This window comes from Alosa sapidissima, chromosome 7 (assembly GCF_018492685.1).
Source record: "Alosa sapidissima isolate fAloSap1 chromosome 7, fAloSap1.pri, whole genome shotgun sequence".
NCBI lineage: Eukaryota > Metazoa > Chordata > Actinopteri > Clupeiformes > Clupeidae > Alosa > Alosa sapidissima.
The window spans coordinates 8062822-8090167 of record NC_055963.1 but is presented as its reverse complement, the minus strand read 5'-3'; the positions used below and the strand labels follow the sequence as shown (position 1 = coordinate 8090167).

Genomic DNA, 27346 nt, shown 5'->3' with positions numbered 1-27346 from the left:
TCTTAGAAGCCCTCACCTCCAATTCCATTGACGGGGATCAGTGGCTGATGTGAAAGAATAGTCAAAAGGGAGTAGTTTGGTGATTCTGAGCGGACATGTCCAAGTAACGGAAGAGTCTGGTTGTAATAGTGAACATGAAGAGGGCTTCACAGACCAGAATGAACTTCAACTCCCAGAGTGCTTCACCAAGAACCAGTAGTCCAACTGCAGTGGAGGAGGAGAGCAGGCTGCTTCAGAGAGTAAGATTAAAGATGAAGACAACATCCAGCAGTCAGATGGGGGGTTGCTGAAATACACTGATGCTGACCAAGAACATGGCCATGTTGAATCTCCTCATAGAGGTAAGATCTCTTTCAGAAGTAAACAGTTTTAGTCTAAAATATATAGAGGTACCACGCTCACGCTGTAGCACGGTCACATGTGCAGGGTTCTCACGGTCATGGAAAACCTGGAAAAGTCATGGAATTGTAAAATCCTATTTTCCAGGCCTGGAGAAATCATGGAATTGAGTAAATTCATTGAAAGTTTTGGGAAAGTTGTGGAATTTAATTTTGTTCTACCCAGGACGCTAGACCCCCTTTACCGGGGTATGTGCCCCAGTACTAAACTACTGTGCTCCAGGACAATCTCATGTTCAGGTTCAACAAGTCCCCGTATTTAGCAGCAAAATTGTATTTAGATAATAACGGGAAAATAAAAGGAATCAAATCAAATCTGCAAAGTCAAAGCAACAGAAATGAAAGGAGCAACGCAAAATTTAAGCAGAGACACAAGCATCACGCTCAAACACTCAGTGCATAGCCCATCCGTGCACTTTGTGCATGTAGGTTGTTATGTTAGTACAAATAATATGAGAGTCTAGAGTAGGCCTGTTCTACACAGAATTTATCTAATTAAATAATTGAACACAGGTAAGCACTTCAATATCATTTCATGGAGTGCATGGGGTGGGGGGGTCTAGTGACACCCCTGGAGCGTACATCAACTCACATAATTTGATCGCTCCCATCATAGATATAATGGTTCAGGAGAAAACACATTTTATCCAATCTTGTCACTTTTCATAATTGGCCCCAACCTGTGGCGAACAGTAAGCAAATGTGTGCTTGTAGGCCGTGAAAAGTCATCTATCTATGTTGATAGCTTTTGGGCACATCAAAGATTATGTACTGATTATACAGACAATGTGCAGATTTGATCCAGTTAATATTTTATAATATGTATTTTTGTGTTTCAGACACATCCCAGAATAATAGCCAGACCCAAAACATCAGGCAACAGAATAAATTGAATGCCACAACATTTCCAGGCCTCAATGAGGATGTGGACTTTTCTCCATTTTTGTAATCTCGTAGTTTGCTCTGTATGAACTGAAGCATTGGACTGTGTGATGTAAAAAAATGGCGGATTGAGAAAAAGAAAAAAACTGCTTTTAATTGTTATTTGTTTTGGTTTGGGGAGACACTTTGATAAATGTTTGTTGATATTTATCTTGTGTGGGCTGGGGGGGTGGGGTTTTTTGTGTCATGTGACCTAGCTCTACCTACCTACCTGATTAATACCTTTCACCTGCAATTGTTTGGCATGCCCTGATGAAGACATTGTGTCGAAACGCGTAGGCTTGTAGCCAGAGTTTAATAAAGGCTTTTTAACTTTAGTAAGGAGTGCCTCAAAAGTTGTTTTCATCTTTTCATGGCAGTTTGGACGCCCAAGTTTTTTTGATGAGCACCCTTTTTTACTACTTGGATAATTGACCCAGTGAAGCATTCCCTTCTCTATCTTTGGTTACATCAGGCAACAGCTTGGGAGATCAAATCAAAACAGGCCCTTGGAATGCTCTGACTGTGGGAAAACGTTTAAACAGTTAAAGGTTCTCAACCAACACAGAAAAATCAAACCGCCGACTCAACGACGAGAGAAGCCTCATGAATGTGTAAGGTGTGGGAAGATATTCCCCCGGTTGTCATGTCTAATATATCATCGAAGCTTGTACATTGAGCCTGCTGTTTTTACCTGTTCTGATTACTCCTAAAATGAAAAATACATAACTCTCTCACACACACACACACACACACACACACACAGGCCACCTATGTCCAACAGATACAAATATGCCAGTCATTAAAACTGAAAACCGTTGAAACTGAAAAGGTGTTCATCTTCAAAAGAAGCTTGTTTTCAAAGTTGCCAGAATTCAGTGCCTGGGAGTTTCAGGCCCAAGACTGGCCAACGTTTTACATAGTGGTGGAAATTGGATAAATTAAGCAACATTTCAGCTCTTACTATCCTGTAGTTTTTATTAGGCTAGTACCATGGTTCAACAAATGTGTAATAATAATAATTCACTTCAACTGAGAAGTTAACAAAAATATTCCACTATTCCACAAGTTAACAAAAACAGAAAGAAAGAAAGAAAGACAGCCTTTGAAATGTAGGCTACTTTAAGAAAAGATAGACTAACGTGACAAATGTCAATATTTTTTTCCTTGACCGGCCCAAAAGTGAAGCGGCACACCGGGAATTCTCCCGATTCTCCCGATTACCTAATCTGGGCCTGATTCAGTCTTACTCTTCTTGGACTGAATAAGTCCTGCAATGCATAGCCTTTTTAGGCCGCTGAGGCAGGTAGCTGAGTGTTTAGCTTCACAGAAGCTGCCAATGTACAGAAACCTTTCTTGCAAATACGGCCACGGGTGTATGACGTTCTCTTCACCACTACCCTGTTCACCGAGTTCACCACTATCGTCGGGGTGGTCGTCTATGATCACGGGAGCTCCTCCAGTAGCCTAGGTGCTAGTGCTTCCATGGCGGTTTCAGTTGTGCGTCCTTCTCCTTTAGCAACAAACAAGCGCTGAAATAGAGCGCGCAGCGTGTGTAATGAAATCTAGGAGCAGTGATTCGCAAAACTTCCCTTTTTGCAGTCACACACATTTCTTCTAAGTTTTTGTTTTAGTAACAAGTAACGAAGAGTAAATTGAGTATAAGTGAGTAAAGTATACATTTTATCTAGGAAATGTAGTGGAGTAAAAGTGAAAGTTGACATAAATTTAAATAGCGAAGTACAGATACAGATACGTGAAATTTCTACGTAAGTACAGTAACGAAGTATTTGTACTCCGTTACATTACAACACTGCATGGGGTGGTGCATTCAAGGAACCGGAAGCATGAATGCAGAGTGTGGGAAAGCATTCACACGCCTGTTAGTTCTAAAGAGGCACATTAATGTCCATATTCATATGTGTGGATTCATATGTGTTAACTTATATAATTTAGAATTTGCATATTTCTACATGGTTATTTCTATGCGGTATATACAATAACTGTGTGTTGAGTTACATATATTTATGGCCACATTCACATTTATGGTATTTCACAGATGTTTTATCCAAAGTGACTAACAACATTAGAATAATATGTAACAATAACAGATTCAGATTACTTTATGTGACATGCACAATACAAAACAGAAATGAAATGTGTGTAGTTAAACAGCTCTGTACAGTAGTGTGCGTAAAACACTAAAAAAAAAAAAGTGAGTTTTAAAAAGTCTCACGAATGTCCCACAGCTGTTGTTAGAATTGGACAAATTAGTGAGTTCTTTTGGGACAATGTGCAATTGTTTTCAAAACACATGAGTAAAACAAAAAGGAAAAACATTCTTATCAGCACTTTCTTTTTCATTCACTGTTGCTGGCTCTCCAGCGACCTCTTCACCTTCAAAGACCATTATCTCCACAGCACTGTGCACCTGCTCCTCCAACACTGGCAACAGCACTGTGCACCTGCTCAAAAAGGCCACAAAGTGTATAAATGTTAGTATTCTGGATGGGATGTCATCAGTCATGTTGTAGCTTGTCTTCAGTGACATGAAGAATGTGTGGTCCAGGAGCTACTATCTTATAGATAGCTAGATAGATAGATAGATCGATAGATAACTTCAATATCAGAATCACCAGACAACTTCAATATTTCCTCAAATGCTGCTGTGGTCTTTGGGGGCAAGGCAAATTGTTGGGCATCTGCCTTTTTAGTCTTTCCACCTTTCCAGTTGGTTTGGCAGAAGCCTTGAATTAGTTTACCCATGGGGAAAGCACGTAAAAAGTCTTGATAAGAATACCCATATGGAAAAGTCCTGTAGATTATATACATGGAATCACACTTGCCACATCCAACAATGACATGAAAAATGTATGGCTAAAATGTGTGTACCTACATCTTACTGATCAAAAATATAATATATACTGATCAGATAGCTCTAGGCTACATCCATGGTATCGGGTGCTCTTGGACAAGGGGATCAGTCCAATATAAGAAAGATATTAATCCAGGCACCCCAATTACAGTGACAGCAAGGAAGGATTCATATCTTTCTTTTAAAAATATAATGTAGTTGTAATAACACAACGTTTTGCTTCCTTTATAAAATGTGTTCTATGCAGAAAAGGCTTATTTTTGTTTTAGTACAAAAAAACTGTGTTCAAATCTGTGATGTAGGGTTGGAAGATAATACACCAGCACCTGATAGATATGGTTTATCAAAAATAAATTAAAAGGCATGATTATTGCAGATGTGCCTTGGACTCGTCACAATAAAAGGTCACTCTAAAAAGTCAATACCACTGATGTCACAAGTTTGGGGGAGTGTCAGTGCAGGTAAGCCGATGTCCAACAGAGCTGCCACCTGTGACCTCCAGTCAAATGCTCACCAATATGGATTCTAGCAGGTAGAAATAAACCTTTTATGTGCCTTAGACCTCCAACTTCAACTCAAGAAAAACATTTTTTTGCATCCTGGCAGTTTCATTCTAAGACATGTGTCAATGCTCTGAACAGCCTAGTCTACAAAAGCATTGTTTGGGTAAAATGTGTGGGATGCATGACACCCTTTTGAAATATGAGCACCAAACTGGTAATTCATACTAGCTGCTTCTGCTCCCACTTGATGACCATACAGGGATACTCCGTTTATACACATCCAAAAATAAGTCCTCACGTCCAAGACTCAATGACTTTGAATCTAAATCTACAATACATCAAGTTTTAGATTTGAAAATTAAGTGACCTAACACATGTACACCACATACAAGATCTTAGGACTACATGCATATCCAACCAGCTTTCTATTCAAAATATCTAAGAATTTGGTGCCAAGAAATAAGTTAAGTCGCATTATTAATCCACATTAGCATGTTCAAGCATATGTGAACAGAAACTCCTGAGTTAAGGCTATAGCACAAATCAACTACGCCCCCTCCAGTCCTACTATAAAATTGCATCTGCATACCACAATCTAATAGAAATGAAACAGGCCTATTTCTAAATCAAATATCTTTATTCAAGACAGTATAAACAAAAAAAAACAAAAAAAACGACTCTGCTGAGCTGGCTGAAAGTCCAGAATGTCCAAGAGACGCTTTCAACGGCCATCACATCAAACAGAAGAGCCCAGGGGATTGCAACCAGAGGTATTCAACGGTGGCTGAATCCTTCTGAGGGAATGCTGAGAAGTCCTTCAAAAGGCCTTAGCTTGGGTTTCCGGAATAGGTGAGGGGTCGGTGGAAGTGTCAATGAGGGGCAGTTCCAGCAGAAGGGAAGCAGTTTACTTGGACCTCTGCCTCATCTTTCTCCTTTTGCGCTTCAGCCTGAGGACAAATTCACATTGGCTTTAATAAGCACTAAGAAAACAGTGCGAAAGAGTTTAGCATGAGTGACTTCAGGCTATGCAGATGTAGCTAATGCAGATACAATATCGAGGACTCACCTGCGCATGCGCTTCTTCCTCCACTGGGGGGGAAAAAATCGGTAAAACATTGAGTTTTCAAAGCTTCAAAGGCGTCAACTGCATGTTTATTAGTCTATTACAAGTTCACATAACATGAAAAAAAAAAAACCTGCACCTACGTAGTTGTTAAAACGGGATTAGCACAATTTAGGTTAACATGTTAAATCACTGTTGTTAGATGGTTAACGTTAGCATGCTAGTTATCTAGACAGTCATGTTTCCTTATTTCTGAACTCTTCACACGCTAATTGGACAATTTATGTTCAGGACTTCTAAAGCCAAAGACGATGGAAGACTTTGCTGAACGTGGCCAAGTTATTAAAACACCACTTGTCACTTAGCACCAATTCAATATATTGGTCGCCTGTAATTTGGCCCGTTAACAGCGGACTAGCCGGTTGCGCTAACTAGGTGTTGTGACAAAATAGACAGGCGTAAGTAATGAAGGGAATAAACTGTCTTACCTTCGCTCTCATGTTTGGGAGAAGTGTCTGTTGAACAAATGAATATAGTTAATAAAGGTATTGGATGGCTTTAAAAAACGCATGATAAAATTGGATTCTATTTGAGAACCTCAAAGAGGTTTTGGTGGAAGACATCCACTCACCACGAAAAGATGGCACCAACTCCAAGAGAACGCTATCACGTGGATAAACGGTATTTATACATTGCGTGTCGTCATATACCAGCGCGGTAGGGGATTCACAGTGGGAATTGTAGTCTTTCACGAATGAGAAACATTTCCATGGACCTCACAAGATCGCCTACAAAAAGGAACCAAAGCTGCCATTTTTGCCCATATGGGTATGGTAATGGATTTTGGCAGACGCTTTTGTCCAAAACGACTTACAAAAACAATAGTTAAATTAACAGTGAACAGTTTTAAAAAGTTGGTAAGACTACATTAATGAGAATAACAATCGTAAACAATAAAGTCAATGCAATCAATAGCCTAATGAAAATAAACAAATAGCCTACTATATAGGCCTACTATAATGTAATATACAAACCATAACTCATCAGAAATGCTTAATTAACGAAGTGCATGCTGAACAGATATACCTTTAGACCCCTCTTAAAAGACCCAAAACTATCACAGGAACAGAGCACCAGGCAACTCTTTGCAACAAGGAACCACTGAGGAAAAGAGTCTTGAAAATGGGCATCTCCACTCTACATTTGCCGAAGTAAACATATGATTTGATTTCAGCATTGCAGAATTGGTGGCATTAATATGGGCTTAAAATGGGCAGAGGCAGAAGCGGTAGTCTTCTGATTCATCCGCTGCTCTTCAGACTGTGATTGGAGGGCAGCATGAGACACACCTTTACCGTCACCCTTATTGCCGATGCATGTCCACTGAATGCTGAGTGAGATGGCACCAGTATCTTCAGCATTGTAACCAAATGTCCAATTAGTGAAAGACTGAAAGATATGCACATACCAGTCTTCACCACCACCACCACCAATACAATACTCATAATAAAAATAAAACGAGTCAAAATGAGATATAAAGTCTTTATTGATTTCTCATACACTATTGTATTTTGCTGTATTAAAATAGATTTGTAGAAACACAGGCTCTACATGTCTCCTCTTGAAAGCACTGGGGCCATTACCCTGATTTTAAAAAGAAAAATATTTTTAAAGCATTCATTATCATCATCTATTTATCTAGGCCTAATCATTGTTCATTGTCATGTTTATGTTAATCATCATCCCACATGTACAGAGATATACAAAGAGATAAACAGAGACTGTTTGTTTGTGTGTGTGTGTGTGTGTGTGTGTGTGTGTGTGTGTTGTACGCCTACCTAGCCTGTGCTATACGAAGAGCTCTCTGTCTGCTGCGAGTTATGTCCATCTCGAGCAAGCGTGGGAATGTTGTTGGTGGTACATCAAGCATCACTGGGTGCTTCCTGGCCAGCTGCATGTTGTCCATGGTAATGTTGAAACTCCACGTGGCAGTAGCCTTTGGTTTGCCCAGCTCCCTGAAGGAGAGAGAGGAAAGATCACAGTCAGATCCAAAGATTCTAGAACAGAGCTCTGTTCTAGAGTAAGTAGAAGAATAAGTATATATACACTTTTGATCCCGTGAGGGAAATTTGGTCTCTGCATTTATGAGTGAAACACACTCAGCACACAGTGAACACACAGTGAGGTGAAGCACACACTAATCCCGGCGCAGTGAGCTGCCTGCAACAACAGCGGCGCTCGGGGAGCAGTGAGGGGTTAGGTGCCTTGCTCAAGGGCACTTCAGCCGTGCCTACTGGTCGGGGTTCGAACCGGCAACCCTCCGGTTACAAGTCCGAAGCGCTAACCAGTAGGCCACGGCTGCCCACAGTGTGTGTGTGGCTGCAGGGTGGTGTGAGTGGCTGCCCAGGGCCAAAGCCACTCTGACTGGGGAGAGGGGTGAGTGTGTGAGTATGTAATGAGATCCGTGGTTTGCATTTATTTTGCTTGTGACTGATAAGAGATGTTCTTTTTACCTCACATGTGGCTGGGGTAGAGCCCCCAGTTCTGGCTTGGTCAAGTAAGGTGTGACACGTGGTTGGGGGGAATGATGGTAAGGGCTAACATTCAAAGTCAGCTGGGGTTTTAGGGTTGGAAACTGCTGCACTTTGGATTTTTCAGCAGGGACATAAGGTTTGATGAGGTTCACACCCAAATCCAACTCAAACTAAAACCAAAGAAAAAAATAAGTCAGTTGGTTGATCTCAGATGTCCAGTGAGGCTTTTTGACTCCTTACATCTGCTTGAAACACCTCTATTTTTGTTAATTTGCCCCTAAACCAATGCTTATAACTTTGTCCATTATGCACTTTGTCCATTTAAAAGTACTGCAAATATGAATTAGTTATCTTGAACGAGAAAGCATAGCATACATAGTCAAAGCATGTGGTGCCATTTTTAATTAAATGTATGCTTCAGTCAAAAAGTGTCACTTTTGGTGAGCACTGGAGTTTGATATTATACCCATTCTGTTATAACAAAGGTTAACTACACCCCCACCAGTCCTACTATAAATGAATTGAATTGATGCACTTGGTCATGCTGTCCTCTTACCTTTCTAAACAAATAGAGTATTTTGGCTAAACAGGTATGGCGCTTGTCCTCAAAGGTCATTTGCTTCACTCTCCAGCGCTGCATCACTGAGTTGTTATACCACTCTATTTTAGTCAGGAAGATATATAGGTCTCTCAGTTCTGGTCCATCATTATACTCACGGGCAGAAATAACTCTGACGTTTAGATTGCTCCTGGAAATATGTAAAGCATGTCAATCCAATACCACTAGAAAACTACAAACTACATAAATAAGCTGTTGCTGTGTTTTTACCTGATTTGCTGCAGGGCACGGAAGGCAATGAACTTCCTCATAAGGCAAGTAAGCCGCATTTCATTAGCACTCAGACTGCACTTGATGAGGTCTTTGGCAAAACAGTATAGCTCTGAAGATATGTTCTTATTAAGAAGAGCCTGGTGCAAGATTCTTAGATTGGTCATCTGGGATGCCATGCTCAACTGGTATTCACTTCCCCTCATCTCACCTCTCATAATCCTCTCACCCTCTGACACTATTTCTTGCTCATAATGCTTCAGAAGTTCTCGGAATGGTTTAGATTGAATCTGCGGCATTTCAAGAGGCTGCTGGGTGTTGATTTTCACAACTCGACTCTTTCCCACTCTCCCCAGCATTTCAGGTGGAGCCACTTCTTTATGACTGAGCTGTCTGATTTTTTTCTGATCTCTGGGTTTCTCAGAGACAGGTGGTAAAGGGGGCAAGTGATGCTTTTGAGGACATTGCTGCATTTTTGTCTCAACTTTGGACGCCGGCTTGGAGTGCACATCGTTGTAAACATCCGTTAGATTTTCCCAGACCAGAAGCATCTTGCAGGACTGCTCTTTGCCTTTGTTATGGATGCTCTGCAGCTGCTGAAACACACCTTCAGCCGGGTCCAACGAATCCTTTAGAAGGTTCTGCATACATCCAGACGCATTCTCAAAATCTTCATCACGTGTTTTCAATGACTTTCGGACGTCCTGTAGCATCTGTCCCGGTGTGGCTGTGTTGTTAAAATATTCAGACTTCTTCAGATGTTCATCCATTACAGGCAGATCCAGCATACCTGTGGAGAAACTGACGTTCAAGTTGGAGATGGTCTCTTCAAAAGTAGCACGAAGGGTGTTTTGGAGAGTCTGGTAGAGCTGCATTGCATCATTGGCCTTATGGGCATCCAGGTCCATTTTCTCCAATTGAGCTGGCATATTATTCTCGAGGCAGTTTTTCATGAGGTCAAAAATATAGTCCTGGAAGGTACTCAGCAGCCTTTTGTTTTTCTTTTCTACCTCTTTGAAGGCAATGGCCTCCTCTGACACAGGTGACTTAGTCTCCTTGGGGTCCTCCTCCACCACCTGTGGGCTAGCTACTGGCTCATCACTCTTCTTCTCACTTCTCTCCTTCTCCACATATATAATCTGAGGTGCCTGTTTTAGCTCGGTCTTCACTTTATCCATTATAGACCTCCACCTCTTAACAGGCTTGGTTGGTTGTGGTGGTGGTGGTGGTGGTGGTGGTGTTGGAGTCGGTGCATAGTCCTGGGAATCCACAAAATATTCTACTTTAACAGGGGCTTGGTTCTTCAGTTCCTCACACTGTTTGAGGAGCCACGCATTGTTTCCTTTAAGAGTGTTGTTTTCCTGTGTCAGTTGGGTTGTCTTTTCATTTGCCATGTTGAGCTTATTACGTAGCCGTTCCATTTCGGCAGGTGTCTCCTGAGACTGCAGCCTGTCCACCTCATTCTGAAGAGCTTGAACCTCCTGTGACCGTTCTTTTAGTGCACGGCTGAGGTTACTTAAGCCTGTCTGTGCAAACTGGAAAGCCATGTTCATGGCTTTGTTATGAGCAAACGACTTGGCCATGTCTTCCAGCATGAAGGAGAGGTCTGAGGCAGCCTTGATACCCAGCTGGGCATCTTGCAGCATGCGCTTAGTCGAGGGAGGCTGCAGCTCCTGGATTTTCAGCAACATGCGTGCATCCACACGGGTCTCCCTCCACCAATACCATACATCAGTTGCCTTCTTGTCTAAGATGATTAGGAAATCAAAATTGAGGAAGGTGGAGGTGTATTAAACAGGGCAATAAATTAAAGATGCAGTCAGCGATTGCACAGGGAGTCACGTTTGTTTTTGTTCAAAACAACGTACATTATATTTTAACCAACCAAACGAAACACAGTCCACACAGGGTTTTGTTTTTGTTTGGGAGACAGGCTGCCCCCACTGTGTTTGTTTCCAGTTTTTGTAGTCTGGGCTGTCTCTGCTTTTTTTTTTTTTTACAGAGCACTCACAGAATGGACAGCTAGCAGATGTTGAGGAGATGATTGCTGAATGTGTCAAATGTTATGGGCTTGAAATCGCATACGACCGCTGACTGCACCTTTAAACAATCAATAAAAGACATACCTGCATTCTTCTCTTTTGTAGCTTTCTTTGCCTTAATGTTAAAAAAATGTTTGCACAGCTGGCGAATACGCAGGACACCAGACTCAATGTTTGACATGGACCTCCAGATCTCTGCATCCTTCATTTCTACCCATGCCCCTGTGATGTTTCTAACCTCCTTGAATTTTGTATCCTCCTCCAGCCCTAAGAAGTCCTCATCTGGAGAAACAAATAAGGTATTTTTTTTTATTTTTAAGATTTACAGTAATCAACCTGGTACCTTAACATGAACTCTCAAACCACTTACTGATGTTTTGTAGATGCTCCAACACAATGGCGAGGTCCGTCCTTGTCTCAAGGGAGGACTTAAGGAAATTTTGAATATCTTCAAGCGTCTCATTGCGCCTCTCTCTCTCATTTGGATCAGATGAGGACACAATTTTTCCATTTTCCTCTTCTAGTACAGCATTTGCCAAGCGCAAGCTATACAATGATGCATTTACTCTGGTCAGGACAATTCCCACCTCTTCTGCTATGTACTGGAGGGCAACATTACCAAAAGATCATTCCACATAACCTCTCGCCAAGCACAATATTTTGCATACACTTTAGAGATCCTGCATTTTGGGATCATACATATTGAATATTGTGGGTGATGGGATAGGCCTACCTGTCTGGAGATACGCTCCATATATAAATGCAATAGAAATCCAATTTTTAGCCTATCATGATTCATTGCCATTAGCAACAATTAATTTGCCTTTACAAAAGTATACAGTAGGCCTAGGCTAGTTGAATATGGTCTGCATCATAGGGCAGCTGGTGCCCACAATTTAGTGCAACAACTGGTGTGCTCTGTGCATGAACCATGCAGCCCAGTTTAGTAGCCAATTGTATAGCAAATGCTTGGCTAATCAAAGTGTGATTATTATAGTGTGTTCCTACTCATATAGACAGTAGGAGAACATTTGAATGAACCATTTTGTTAGACGTTTTAGCGGTTTATAATGATTATAGGTCCAACTGTGATAAAACTGCAATGCAAAAAGATCATTCCACAAATCCAAGACACAGTTGCCAGATAACCTAAACACTCAAAAAAGACATTAGGCCTACATTTAGTCTACATCAAATAATCGTAGGCTACACACCTGTCTTGCTCTTGACAATTCGGTATCGTCAATTTTCCTCAGAACAGACTGTATAACCTGAGGAGCTTGGTCATACCAATTGATGTTCTCCGATACATTAATATCGCTCAGAGTTGGTCTGGCCTCCATTTTTTTGTCCAGTGAGTGTTTGACCGTCCACCATGGTGGTTTAGGCCTGCAATGGCACTTCCAAAACCCCCAGAAGGCTATAATATCAAACTTGACGTCATAACAGCAATATCGGAAAAATACGTCATAGGGCCTACACACCCCCAGCGGCATAATAACACGCGGGATCAGCTTATTTGTGTCTGGTTTTATTTTTCAAATTTGTATCCATAGGTTAATCACACTGCGTTATGTGTACATTTGGCAAGCTAAAATGATTGATGTTTGGCAAGTATTGTAAATGTTCAGTATATTCAGGATTGAGAAAGTGAATACCGGTATGTAAAAGCGCCCTGAAATCTAGTTTCTGTTCAATTCAGAGCTTTGTTCATGGTGAAGAGAAGGGTGCCTCTTCAGATGTCACATCGCTCCTCTTTTTGATTTCAAATCCATGGATCCAAGTCAGTGATTGCACAGAGACAAAGAACAGTACACAACCAAAATGCATTGCCCTATAAAGTTTATTCCAACCAGAGTTTGCTGAAATTACATCACAGAATAATTCAACTCCCACCTTCACCTCTCAGATGTATGCTGCTCTTTTTACCTTTGCCACAGTTTTGAAATAGCTTATTCCCATTCTTCAGATTACCAACCATTATCCTCCTACATGGTCCTATCAGCAAGTCACCAAATATTGGACCTGCTAGCCATCACTCCCTAAATAGATAAGGGGGGGACAAGCAACACATGAACACTCACCAAATTTTAAATGGAATTTTGTCTGAGAATTTACCCATTTAAGGTGGGTCTATATCTATACAGAGTAAAGCCTGCTTGTCTAAACAGTCAACCACAGTGATTTGCCCGATTTAATGTGGGCATCAATCTACAGTTCTACAAACAACGAATGGTTTGGCAGCATTGATGAGTCCTTGGGACACATGACAACAAACAGGACTTATTTTTTTAAAAATTCCACGGGGCCTCAAAATTCCTAGTTAGAACCCTGAAAATTTATGTTCAACAACTTTCCCACAAGAAAAACATCCAGAAGACTTAAGACAACTGCCTTTGTGCAGCCAGTCATAGGTCATACGTATCAAACCACCAAAGGGCACATTGTCAAAGACTGGTCCTCTAAACTACTGGCAGTTAGACACTACCCTTGGTGAAACGGTTAATGCAGCTGAGCTGTGTACACCTAAGGCTCTGGTCAGTTGGTGCACTGGAATAAAGGTCAACTAAGGCCATATCACCCTCAATTGTAAAAAAGATCTCCCTAACCAGAATTTGCTGCAAAATAAAGCTGGTGTACTTTAGTATCTATAGTCCAACAGATCTGAAGTGAACACAATCAGTGCCAGTTTAAAAGAACTAATTCCAGACAAAAAAAATAAGCAAATAAAATTAAATTCCAGACAAATAAGCACTTGTGCCCAGCAGACATATGGTGCAATGCCAAAAGGAGATCTTCCATTTCCCAATTAATTCAAGAATGGGGAGAATGATGCTTAACATAAACATCAAAACACTGGCACTGTGATGGTTCATTTTTTTACACCTCCATTGATTACAGGTTACAAAATCATTAAGCATACAAATGGCAGGAAATCGTGACTAACCACCTCTTGTAAACAACACTGGTCAGTATCGGAAGTCATACCCTGACTTATTTCCCTGCCATCTGGTGATTGAATGTCTACGTGAGAGACCACCACCTGACCGAGGCTAACAACAGGGCAGAGTGCTTGGGCAATGTTACCACTCCACAAAACTCCTGTCTTACAATTGTTGGAGGTATTCAGGCTTGTTTAAGTGGCTAGGTTCTGAAGGCTTCTCAGTGGGGTGAAGGGATACAGGGCTGTGGTGGTAGGGTAGGGGTAAGGGGGGTAGCAAGTGTTGTGGATCTCATTCTGGTCATTCTTTTTCTTTGGGTGGTCTGTCCGTCATCCAGCAGAGCAGATGAAACAGACGGGCCGGACTGGCGGGAGAGGGGTTGAGGGAGAGTCTACTCAGCCGCCTCAGTCTCCTCCTCCATGGGTTGTCCGGTGGCGGTCTCCACGGTCTTTGACGCCTAATACCATGGAACAGGTTACTCAATCTCTCAATTAACACACAATGTAACAAGAATGTAGTACTGTGAACAAGATGAGGGTATTTAACCAACCTTCTTTTTCTTCTTTTTCTGTGCCTTGCGACTCGCAGAACTCTGCAGCAAAGCCTGAACAAAAGGATGGAAAAACAGGTACTAAGACAACGTTCCATGCATCACACCCTGAGTGAGACGGTCATGTCGACTTGTGTGGTGCTGCTTACCTTGAGCTCTGGGTCCTGCACATCATGCTCAGACTTGTACAGCTCAGGTTCGAAGAATCCACTGGTGATCCGCAGCGGTCCATTCGCCATCAGCATCACAGTGAACTTGAACTGGGCCACAAACTCTCCTGCATACCAAAGAAATCTTATTAGGATCCATTCCCAAAATTTGATGGCCAACATTGGAATCACATGATCAAATGCAAGTTTTTCAGTTAGCATTGGGATGACGTTTGTCAAGGTTCTCTCAGGCCCATTAGTATGGCTAGGATGTTAGGACAGCTGGCTTTCAGCTCATTTAGGGCCCTATGAAATCCATTTTATTTTTTCTCAAATTACATTTTTTCTGATTTAATTTTAGTTGTTTCAGATTTTATTTTTTTACTTGTCTTCACTTATAAAAACTCAATGACAGACACAATTCAGATTTTTAAATATTCAGCAAAGCCAATCATTCAACATTGAGCCAAACATTCAACAAATCTCTGCGCAAAAACAACAGTTAGGGCCTAGGGCCTACATAACTAACTACATGGCCATAACTAGGCTGCCAGTTTAGATCTCAATAAAAGGGCACTTTGTAACTCAAAATGTCCCACTACTTTAAAGTAGCCTACTTTTTTGTAGATTCTTGTTCTATTTTAAATTTGTGTTGCTTTCTAGAACATTTAGCCTACCATCTACCACCAGCACACATCTCCACTGAAGGATGGCTACATGATGGTAAGGCGCTTGATGTTGCGCTCTCTCGTTGATGAGAATCTATAGCATCACTTTTTGAATGGTGGGTCTGCGCGTCTGCTTGAGGTTGCTGAAATTCGTGTCTGGGAATGGGACTGCTTGCAATGATGTTTCAAAAAATTGACATAGTGGTGTGTCATCTTCTGCACACATTTCAACAATCTTCCACAAACTCACGTCTTGCATCTACTGATTTTGTCATCGTCTTGGCTGGAGGGATTTGCCTGCAGTGGATTTAGCTTTGTTCTTAAGTTGCCCCTTTGATTTCTATGGTCGCTATACATGTGTATTTGCGAGTCAGGTCAATTATGTGTTGCAAACTTGCAAACTAGTTGTTTTCAGACTCATAGTAGTCATTGCGGTATTGTTTAGGCCCGTTATCTAGCAATCAAGCAGTTTAGTGTTTTGCCACCGTTGTCGGGATCGCCCTACTCATTGTACTTCGCCAAGATGGCTTCTGTTAAAGGTTTATGGGACTGGGATGACTCACCCTCTTTCTCATGCAGGACACTGAAAGGTTGCAGCAGCTCATGCTTGGCACACTCCACCACACCCAATCGTGCTTTCCCCTCATCTTCAAATGCCCTGTGGTACAGAAAGATATTGTGATGCCGTCAAGACAAAGCCAATAGGCTGAGACAGCCATCAAGGGCAGACTGGACTGGAATTAAATTTCAAAATCCCGAAGGAGGACATGACCATAGAGAAAATTGCCCCTCGGGGATTAATAAAGTTTTTTTAATTAAATTGAATTGAATGACCTGAAGTACACTGCAGTAAGTGTGTGACTTATTCAAAAAGCTAAATTGAAGCAAGAATGTTGTAACCTGTTGATGCGGGTATCCCTATCAACCCAAAACCATCTTTTACATTAATTTAATAATAAATGCTACATTTGCATAAAGCAAGCATATCATGTCAAGTCTCATGCTAATAAGTAACAACATTTGAAAATGCACCCTTACAATAAATTCAAAACTAATTTGAGATTAATTTGCTATTAAATGTTGACCATCATGCAAAATATTTGAATAGGCGGACAGTTGGCAGTGCTGTACCTCAAAGTAAAGGGCATGGCATCGAAACGGCGCTCCACCTCGCTAAAGAACATTCTGGAAGTCTTCATCTTTAGACCGTACTGCTTACTGGGGTCCCGTTTGTACACAGTGGTTCTCTGTCCGGAGTCTTTGGCCTGAGGTGCAGCAAGAAAATCATGAAGTGGTTTCATTTTTCTTTTGCCCAAGACTGTACGTGATGTGAGAGGATCATTCTCGCCTCACCTTGCCCTCCCCAGAGCTGATGAGCACGTCAACAGCATAGACCTCATGCACTTCAAACTCTGCTTTTTCATGGTCCTTCCTGAGGATATCACATGACACATTCAGACATCAAATTCACAAAAGTACTGGCCCTCTAAAGTCTTTCGGACCAAGTAGTTATAGGAACTTAGTTATAGGAACAGTCCACTTCTAAATCAGTTCTAACTATTGTAATAATAATAATTTATTTGTATAGCACCTTTCATACACAGAATGCAGCTCAAAGTGCTTTACATTTGTAACACACTCTCCCAAGACCTGTCTTTCATTTGCATTCGCACTGGCAATACAAACCGGTTTGTTTGATTGTACCACACTGAAAGCTAATATTTTGTCACTAGCAACCTACATCTGTCCTCTGCCAAATACAGTTGCATTTTCAGCTCTGAACAAAACCGTCCACAAATTATTTTAGCAAAAGTGGGACATGCGTAAATGTTTAATTCGTACCTCAGTCGGGATAAATGAAACATACTTAAGCCATATAAACTTCACAATTTCAATATTTCCTATGGGAGTTCCTATAGGAAGGGAAAAGACTATGCCCTAAAGGGTAACAGCTGAAAGAGTTATAGGAACTGCAGTCAGAGGAACTTAATAATCCCCAAATCTGTCCTGTCGGAACACGAGAAAAAAAGGGTTCTAGGAATGTTATCAGTGTTTCCTCTGCGTTTATTTTAGCATGGCGGCCCGCCACAGTTTAAATTAATACCGCCACGGTATCAGAATCAGGGCAGAAGCACAATGTAGTTGCAGTTGCTTTTTAAATAATCCTGCCGACGTATTCTCCCCTGCTGGCTGCCGCTCAAATTGTCATTTAACAATAAGTAGCCTAAAACTAGTCAGAGGTTATTATGGCCCGTCCAGTTTCACTTCACATATTATATATTGTATTGATGTAGCCTATTTAAAACATTCTTCTCAGTGTTGCAATTCTGCTGCTTCAGAATTATGGGAGACGCACAATATTGTCCGGACGCATAGTAGGCTAAATGCCCTCCGTTGGCTGCAGAAAACTGCAGTTTAACAATAAACAGCAATGCTAATCCGAGGTACCTGTCTAGATTTATTCCATAAATACATTGTTTTTATAGACCTTAGTGGCATGCGCTATCAAGAGCTTCCATGTGCTACGCATGTTTGTCAACATCGCAAAAACTAAAATTTTCACAAAACTTGGTCAAAAGGTGTAGCACAGGCTAAGGAAAAGCCATTTATTTCTGGAGCTGATCGTATTGAAAGTATTTCCCATATCGTAGCCTATTAGCACGCTCGCAACAACAGCAAAAATGAAACAAATAAGATGATACAAACAAGAGTGGATGTCTCTGTGGAGACACCGCTGTTACATTAGATGTGCACTCAATCACGATTCGACGCAGGAAAAAAGCAACGACTGGTAGTAACAAAGGTAAATTGGATTAAAGCACAACTTGGCCAAAAACATTTCGTATGCACTTGCGGTGATAGCCTAGTAATGTGAATCGCGGACTATGGCCTAACCAAAGAAAGTAAAGGAGATTTGCACCATATAAAGGCAGTGTTGTGGTTTGTGTTTCTACATCATGTTGGCACAAAACTTCTGTCATAAACAAAGTAAGCTAAGCGTTTTCTCCATTGTCAATGTGAACTACTGGTATGTTCAAGCATTGACATGTAGTTTAATGCATGGGTTAATGTGACGTGAGTCAGACCGAAGATGGCCCTGTCTTTAGTTCCTGAATCCTGTCCCTCTCAAGTCACGTTAAATGGTGTGAAAAACTTAACTGACATGAACACAGTTCTCCTTACCTCTGCTGTTCTGTGGGGTTCTGAATGATGGTCTTCTCTCCGTCGATAACATGCTGCTTCAGCTGATGAGACAGCATACCTGTGTAAACATGGAAGAAGCACACATTCAGACCATATATACATGCATATTATTGTGCAGCATGGAGTCTCGGCCAGTGAGTCAAAGGAGACTGAGTGGTTCAGACACTGGGCCTCACCCTCGATGGCTGTGCATTTGAATGACTCTGCGATCTTGGTCCACGCCTCCGTGACCTGAGTGTTCTGCCAGAGGAGCACACAAGAGGACATTCAGCAATGCGAGAGCAAGGCAGAGTGGCAAAGCTTGAGCAGAAAGATCAGAGAATTAACATGACTCACAGCATGATTATCAAGGATGGCATGCACTTGCTTGAATGCTACTTGCACAGAATTAATGGATGACATCTTTGCTATTGTGCTTTATCCATCCATCATATGCTTGATTTATTTGACTTTTTAATGTTTAAAATGTTTATGTTTTTAATGTTTTAAAAACCTCACCAAAGCAAATCACAAAACTGACATAATATAGCATACTTTCAACAGACCACAAGTAAAATCCTTTTATACACAGACACAGACTTGCACACTAGTGCTCATTGTACAAGGGGAAAATAGCCAGGGCAGATTCTCATAACACAGCACAGGTAACCACTCCTACCAGTCAGAATAAAGCCTCCTAAGGCGCCGTTCACACTGACATGCTCTTTTGTCTCCAGGCTGTCCTATTCAATCGTTTCCCTATGGAACAATGGGCCTCGTGTTTAGATGAGAATGGTCCAACCAGGAAAAAGCGAGATATCTAAAAACATGATCCGCTCAAAATACTTCAACTTTTTTTTTTTTTTTTGTTCGTTCAACATTGGCTCATTGCGTAGCTATCTGCCTAAGCGAAGTCATGGAGCTAGCAAATTAGCTAAATAGGCAATATCATAGCAACAACATGTACACAATACATTTCTACCTTGCATGTTTTTAATAGGGCTGAATGATTTGGGGAACAAAAATATGATTTTTGAATGTCAATGAATTGATTCAGTTCCATATTCCAAATGTCTTCCATTTGTGCCACACCTGATTGGTGAGCACTCCCGGTGCACAAAAAGCACATCGCCCCCGACCAACTATGAAGCTCACCAATCAGATTTTCTTTGCTCCTCACACACACTAAGCACACCCACAAACCAGAAGTGGCACAGTTAAGGAGGATGAAATTAATATAAGTCAAGAAATGCGACAACATTAACTGTGTAAGATTATTTGTAGCTTTTAGATTTTTTTTGTAGTGATTAGGTAATTGCGTTGGTTCATACTGCGATAACGATTGCGATAATTGTGCAGCCCTAGTTTTTAACACTCGCTACTCGGGTTTTGGAGGTGAAAAAAGCATGTCCGTGTGACCCCTCACAAAGGGCATCCCATAGACCAGACCTTTCCCCTGGGACCCTCCACCCCCCATCCACTCACCTGGCCTCCAGGCTTGACTAGACGCAGGGCCGCCTCAGCACACAGGTGGGCAGCTTTCATTACGTCGGCCTTTCGGCCAGTCACTATGTTGTCCTGGGACAGAGGGGGATAAAAAAGGCTTGGTGACAAACTGAAAACAGAGACAGCGGTTGCTGTTTTGTTTTCCATAGAGGACAAAGGGGAGAGAAAGGTCTAGCACAAACCTTGCTTGCACCGATGACAAAGCTGTGAGCCACATTTGAGATGAATCCATCCACATGCACACCTAGATCACTAGGTGGAAATGGGACAAGGAAACAACACCACACCTTTAATATAGACCTCTCTACAGTGAAGAAAATGATACACTGCAGCATCGCTATTTTATGGCATGGCAACAATAAGAGCTTACATTTTGACCAAGTCTCCATCTTTCAGCATGTAATCAGGATCACTCTTCAGAGGAGAGAAGTGGCACACACAGTTGTTGACAGATACACAGGTAGGAAAAGCAATCCCTGAAAAAGAATCAACCAAAATTGTACAGGCTATAATCATCTTACACCAATTATCTTCAATGCAATATGGCAGTCTGTTACACCAACTACAATGCTCATACCTTTCTTGATGTCCTTCTCCTTTTTGAAAACCTTGCTGGTTTCTGCCGCGATGAAAGCATCTCCTTTTTCACACAAGCTGAGCACTGACACTCCAGGTTTGGCTGCCTCCACTACCACCCGCACAGCCTCTGCACAGGGGAAGGCAAGGTGTGAGACAGAGATGGAGCACACAGGCAGGCACAGAGTGAATTAATCTTCATGAAAGTCAGAATTGATGGAGCACCTTCCAATTCATCCAACACATTCTGTCATGGTTCCAAGAAACTAAGCTGCCCATTCCTTGTAGATGCAACATTGATGCAATCCACAAGGCATCAAGCCAATGCACTGACAAAGGATCACTATAGGCTTATGAAAATCAATACAATAAAGTGGTGTCTTTGAAGTAATCTGATGAAAGCTAACGTTACTGAAGACAGATGAGATTATGATCGGGTGAAATAGGGAAAACATGGCGATGTAACGTTAACAAGTTAGTGAGTACAACTCACGACAACTTTTCTTCTTACATGCTATATATTTAAACTTCGGTATTGTTATTAGAATAATAAAAGGCGACATTCTATGAAGCCTAGACGTATGCCAGCGACACCGCCTAGCCAAAGATTCTTTATCAATCGTCTCTGGCCTAGCTACACTAACATCAAATGAACATATGTTAACGTCAGAGGTAGAACTAGCCAAGATAACCAGCAAGGAACTGAACCCAAATCTGGGACAAAACTTAACGTAACTTAGAACTATAACAGCATTAACACCTGCCAAAGTTTCACCATCGCTCATTGAAACGCAGCTCAGCTAAACGTGACTAGTGCTATGTGCTGTGTTGTAATGTCGCGATAACGTCAGTCAAGTCAGGGAAACTTCGATAAATAACATTAACGTTATTTCTTAAATTAGGCAGATTAACGTTACATAGAAGGCATTATATTTTTATATTCACTGAGAAGCTAGCTTCGACCACAACTCATCGGATGGGTATGGTCAACACTGGCTAGTTAAAGTATGGTGGCTTGATGATGTACAATGAACACAGCCATTAGCTACTGTAGTGCTAGCTGATGCTAACCAACTTTCAAATACAACTACTGCCACTTGTATAACGTTAACTGGCTTCATAGCTAGTTCTAGCCAGTTAGCGCAAATGGTTATGGTACGGAAGATAACAATGTTACTCTAACGCAATGACAAGATGATTTACCATACCAATTACTTAGCAACATACTTGTGATAACTGGATGTCAAGCATAATTTCTGGACACACTCACTAAGCATAGCATTCGTTTCACACGGTAACGTTAAGCAGTTAGCGGGCTAGCTCAGCAGCTAGCTTACATTTCTGCACAGGCACATGGCCGTCCAGCTACACGTATGGTTGGGCTTGGTAGCCAACCAAGTTAAAACTCCGTAATGTTACCTAGCTGTGTAAAGGAGCTAATCCACACGTAGAAAAGCACTTACGATTGGCAATGTCAGCGCCCATTTTGTACTTGGTAACAACCAAGTCATCTGCTATGGTTTGTTCTTGCTGGTCGTCGTCCCCTGACATGTTTTCTAATGCGTTCAGACAACTTTTCTCTCCCGTTCACGGTTTGGTGATACACCACCACGCTAAGCAGAGAGCAACGACGGTGCGACCATGCGTGCGTACGACTCGCTTGGCCCGCTCTGCGCTAACTCCTCCTCCTGGGTCCTTACGCAAGCTAAAACCGCCAAACTGAACCAACCGTTCTATTATACAGTCTATGGAACCAACCAGAGCCATAGAAAAAGAGAGTTGCGACCATAGACAGTAAAAGAACTAGGACATCTGAATATAGAGTTACCATGCTGTATGAAATGTATTTTATCAAGATAAAGTTCGTGTTCCCCCTCATAGCATGTCTAACGTTAACACTGTATGTGAATGAGCTGACTGCTAGCTAACGTAAGCTAGTAAGCTAACGCAATCAGGTTTGAAAAATATAGCATTATAAACATAATCAAAACCTGTTGACCTATCATCATTTAAGCAATAAATATCAGTTAAACAAGCAGCACAAAAACCTCAAAGAACAATACAAAAATTGAAATTGTGTTTGATTTGTCATTATGCATTTTGGGCCTGCAAAGTAGTATTTGGAGTGTCCATAGGTCATTTGGGAAAACACATTGGCATACCTTTGCAAAAAATGTTCTAGGCCTAATACTCATAGTTTTTTATTTTATATTCATCTAATTGTTTCACACAGCTTCACAATACCTGGTGCCAGGGTTCAGTTGTGTTTCTAAGTCATATTAAGCGACAGAGGGCTGAACTGTGGTCAGTTCAGAGAGGTTTGTAGTCCGGCAGAAAGAAAAAAAAAACTATAGCCTCTGTAACTCTGTGTCAGTACTTCGCACTTCCCAGAGCCATATTCTCTCTATGGCTCTGGCACTTCCCAAGAAACTACAGGGTCTCAACTAGCCTGGCGAGCCAGACCCACCGCTAGGGGCGCATCTAGATTTCTAGGCTAGGTCTCAACTTTTCAAAGAGGTCAAGCATTTGATTATAGACCAAACTAGGTGGGAACAGTGGCCTCTGAAGTAGGAGCTGTACCATTGCAGGCAAAAACCTTGACTATTGAATTATGTGGTTAAGTACCCTCATCGATCTGGGCACAAAGATAAATATTGTTTAAACACTGTTGCACAATATCTCCTGGTTGAAGAATCTTCATCAAACCTGGCAAAGTGTAAGCCTATCACATTATGCTGGATGAACTGATTAGGTCCTCAAGGTGAGGTCACAGAGTCAAAGGTCAAGGTCCCATATAGGTTCATGCATTAAATATTGCTCTAATTGTCTGACTGCATAAACCATGCCGTGGGTTTTTTGCACAAAAGCATCTGCTAATAAATTTAAATATAAACATAAACACAAACAAATGTGACTTCCTGCGCAATCCCCAACTGCACCTTTAACTCATTGAATGCCAAGCTGTTTTCGGGAGCTTTGTCCTAGAGTACCAGCAATCTAGACCATTGTTGATGATTTTTGTACAGCCACAGCATATTCTGTGTTATAGCTATGAACACATACAATGGCTTGTTTAAAAGGTGAGACTTTAAGCTCTCGGTGGGTGCAAACCGTGTATTTCTACACGCCTCTGTTCCTGAGAAATCCCAAGCTAAACAGTGGCTAGTTTTTATCAAAATCGCAGTTTTTTCCTAGAAATGGAGATATAACGTCTTTCATGAAATATGAAGTGTTGCATGTTACCAGAGCCCGTGTACGGAGAGCCTCCCCACTCTCTATTAATCCCATACAAACCGAATTTGGCTTTGGTTCACCAGAGTTCACCTAGATGGTGATCGCAGGCGAGTCCAAAATACATGGGGTCCCATGGCTACATTTATTGTTTTCACCTATTTAACAACTGAAACCCTCAGATTTTATTTTATTTTTTGCAAAATGGATATGGATTATCAATCAAAAGTGAAATAATCCGGGAGTCATGTCCTTTCGTTTTCTTACAGGTTGGGTCGTTGTTGCCTATAACACGCTAGCATTGATGCTATGCTATGATCATGTTAATGAATGACGTCATTGACACGTTTGAAAGGCTTTTTAGAACAATTAAGTGTCTTTAAAAAATATAATACTCAACCAAGTGTATTGTCTTTGCCGCACCTTTCGAATACAATATTGAAATTACTTGAAAAAAAATTATATCCCGAGAAAAGTGGATTTTGAGGGGGATAGACCTCCATTCATTCTGGACTCGCCCGCGAGCGCCTCTAGATGCAGTACCACACCGGAAGAGTTCCGAGAGTGAAGGTTCTCCCCTTATTAGACATTCTCAGATGTTACTTGTGTAAACTTTCCCGGAAGTGAACAGCGAGACCTGCCGAGACTGCCACCTAGTGATAGACCCATGAACTGATTCGACCCAAAGCGGCAACCGAGTTATGATAAAATGTCCAGATAAAATGTCCAGATTGTGCGTTTTCATGAGTTTTCGATCGTCATATATTTCATTTCCATTAATCACAGAGTTCCCAAAATCACATATAAGGTGTGTTAGAGTGTCTAGTTTCGTGATTTAAAAAAAAAGCTAAAAACGTAATATTACGTTTTTGGCACTCAACGCATGGGAAGGAAAAGGCACTCAATGAGTTAACTTAATAAGCGTTTGACTTATTTCAAGACGTCTCATCATGAAAACAACATTAAGCAATTTTTTCTTAATCAATCAAATCAAGCAAATTTAGCTGCCAGTTAAGCAAATTTGATATAGTAGAGCGGCTACAGGAAAAATCATGCAAATTATGATACAAGCGTGGAATTCGGCAGGTATGTGCTCAAGACCAATACAATCAAATGTACCTGATTGGCCACTTGAAATGGTGGCCATTTTCCAAGATGGCCGCCAAAAAAGACCCCAGAAATTGATTTACTGCTCAGAATTGACCAAAGATATTATGATACAAGCTTGAAATTAGGCATGTATGTGCTCAAGACTAATACAATAAAATCTGCCTGATTTGCCATTTATAATGGCGGCCATTTTCCAAAATGGCCACCATGAAAATCTCTAAAAATTGATTTGTTGTACAGAATTGACAAAGGAAATTATGATACAGCCATGAAATTTGGCAGGTATGTGCTTAAGACCAACACAATAAATTCTAACTGATTTTCCAGTTTAAATGATGGCCATTTTCCAAGATGGCCACCAAAAAATACCATAGAAATGGATTTGTTGCACAGAATTGATCAAGCAAGTTATTATACAAGCATGAATTTTGGCATGAATGTGTTAAAAAAAACAATACAATCAAATCTACCTGACTCGCCACTTGAAATGGAAGCCATTTTACTATATGGCCGCCAAAAGACTGAATTTAGCCCAGAAGTGAGCAAGAAAATGATGATACAAGTATGTAATTTTGTGTGTTTGTGCTAAAGAGCAATATAATCAAATCCACCTCATTTTCAACTTGAAAATGTAATATGGCAGCCATTTTTAAAGATGGCCACCAAATAAGACACTAGAACTTCATTAATTGCAATTAATTTAGCAGATGTGGCCCAAATCAATGTTAACATTCACTACATTTCTGTTTCCTTCTATGATGAAGTCATTGGAAATTCAATCAAGCAAAAATCAAGCAAAAAGGCACATAACTGAGATTCAGTGTTTCACAAATGAACTATGTACAAAGACTACAAACCCTGGAAGGGCTAAATTAGAAGAGAGCGTATGCAACAGCATCAGGCCTGACAGAGCCGTGCACCAACTTGCCTATCTAAAATACGACTGTACAACCAGAGCAGGCGATAACGGCATGTTTTTTTTTTGTTTATTTGTTTTTTGGTAACTGTAACAAGGCAAAGAACTCAGATGCCAAGAAGAACAATATGGCAGTAAGTATCTCAGCATGAAAAAATAACAGTCCATTTCACAGCAAATGTGAGCAATTTTTCAATTGTGTTTTTAAGAAAACACCATCAACATTTCACCCTTTGGAATTAATTGAGTCACTGTAACAGTGCTCTACATCTACTATTCACATGTGCAACCACATAGTGCTGTGCACAAAAGCTCCAAACGGAAGCACTTGCATCTATGGGTGCAACCTTTTTTCACGTCCGGTTGCTGTAGAGCCCAGAAAGCCTCTGCACACTCAGGGGACCAGTCCTGAGGGCAGAGCTTCCTCCTCTGCACACTCAGGGGACCAGTCCTGAGGGCAGAGCTTCCTCCTCTGCACAGGTCTACTCACACCTTTACCCCTGCGTGGTCGCTTAGACCCACCTGTAAGTGCAAAAAGTGACCTCGCAATCACAGAACAGTTTTCAATGAAATGCTGGTAGTAAACCACCATGCCTAAAAAGGAGCGGATCTTTTTTGCACATGGCGTGACGCCATCAGCCTCCATCAATTCTGACTGTGAAACATTCACAATAGCCTCAACCTTATCTGGATCACTAGCCACGCCATCCTGAGAAATTATATGCCCTAAAAACTTCACAGATCTCCTAAGAAAATTGCACTTAGCAGGCGACATCGTCCAAATAGCACAGGAGACTTAAGAAATTTTGATCGCCAAAGACAGAGAGCATCATCCTCATAAATGTTGCTGGGCTATTGCAAAGGCCCTGAGGGAGCCGGTTATATTCATGCAACCCTAATGGCGATGAAAAGGCTGTATATTTCTTGTCATCCTCATGTAACGGCACATTGTAATAACCCGACGTGAGATCCATGGTGGAGAAAAACACATTGCCACCTAAAGCTGCAAGGACATCAGCCTGGTGGGGGAGTGGGTGGGCGTCTTTCACAGTGCATGCATTAAGCCACCTAAAGTCAGTGCACATCCACAGGTTTTTCTTCCACACCAGCACAAGTGGAGAAGCGTACTCACTACTAGACTTCTAATAATTTCCTTATCCTCCATCTCATCCAAAGTCTCTTTCAACCTCTGGTAGTGGGCCGGGGACATTCTGCGATATGGCAATCTGAATGGACGGTCATCAGTCAACCTAATCCTGTGGCAGAACACATGCGCCTCACCACAGTCAAGATGGTGACGAGAAAAGACAGACTCATATTCTTTTATTTGGTGAACTAACTTATCCTTCC

The 27346-nt window shown here is 41.3% G+C and overlaps 2 protein-coding genes and 2 long non-coding RNA genes across 4 annotated transcripts; 1 reads left to right on the top strand and 3 right to left on the bottom strand.

The window, feature by feature from the left end:
- On the top strand, positions 1-1657 carry LOC121713531. Its single transcript, XR_006032845.1, has 2 exons — positions 1-341; positions 1238-1657. It is a non-coding gene; the product is annotated as an uncharacterized LOC121713531 (long non-coding RNA).
- A 3658-nt stretch (positions 1658-5315) lies between these two features.
- Positions 5316-6473, bottom strand: LOC121713530. The gene is made up of 4 exons (XR_006032844.1): positions 6392-6473; positions 6249-6275; positions 5764-5786; positions 5316-5644 (listed from the first exon to the last, which is right to left on the bottom strand). It is a non-coding gene; the product is annotated as an uncharacterized LOC121713530 (long non-coding RNA).
- Positions 6474-7288: 815 nt separating this feature from the next.
- On the bottom strand, positions 7289-12567 carry LOC121713465. Its single transcript, XM_042098071.1, has 8 exons — positions 12380-12567; positions 11536-11767; positions 11250-11447; positions 9124-10870; positions 8851-9043; positions 8274-8464; positions 7599-7775; positions 7289-7404 (listed from the first exon to the last, which is right to left on the bottom strand). The coding sequence occupies exons 1-8, from the start codon at positions 12506-12508 to the stop codon at positions 7368-7370; spliced, it is 2904 nt and encodes a 967-aa protein (XP_041954005.1). The 5' UTR covers positions 12509-12567; the 3' UTR covers positions 7289-7367.
- A 423-nt stretch (positions 12568-12990) lies between these two features.
- On the bottom strand, positions 12991-22434 carry pa2g4b (proliferation-associated 2G4, b). The gene is made up of 13 exons (XM_042098072.1): positions 22203-22434; positions 20741-20869; positions 20534-20639; positions 20346-20415; positions 20143-20235; positions 18855-18918; positions 18658-18736; positions 16828-16906; positions 16606-16739; positions 16038-16132; positions 14807-14934; positions 14658-14711; positions 12991-14564 (listed from the first exon to the last, which is right to left on the bottom strand). Exons 1-13 carry the CDS (start codon positions 22288-22290, stop codon positions 14499-14501), a joined length of 1185 nt encoding a protein of 394 aa, XP_041954006.1. The 5' UTR covers positions 22291-22434; the 3' UTR covers positions 12991-14498.
- Positions 22435-27346: the final 4912 nt, after the last annotated feature.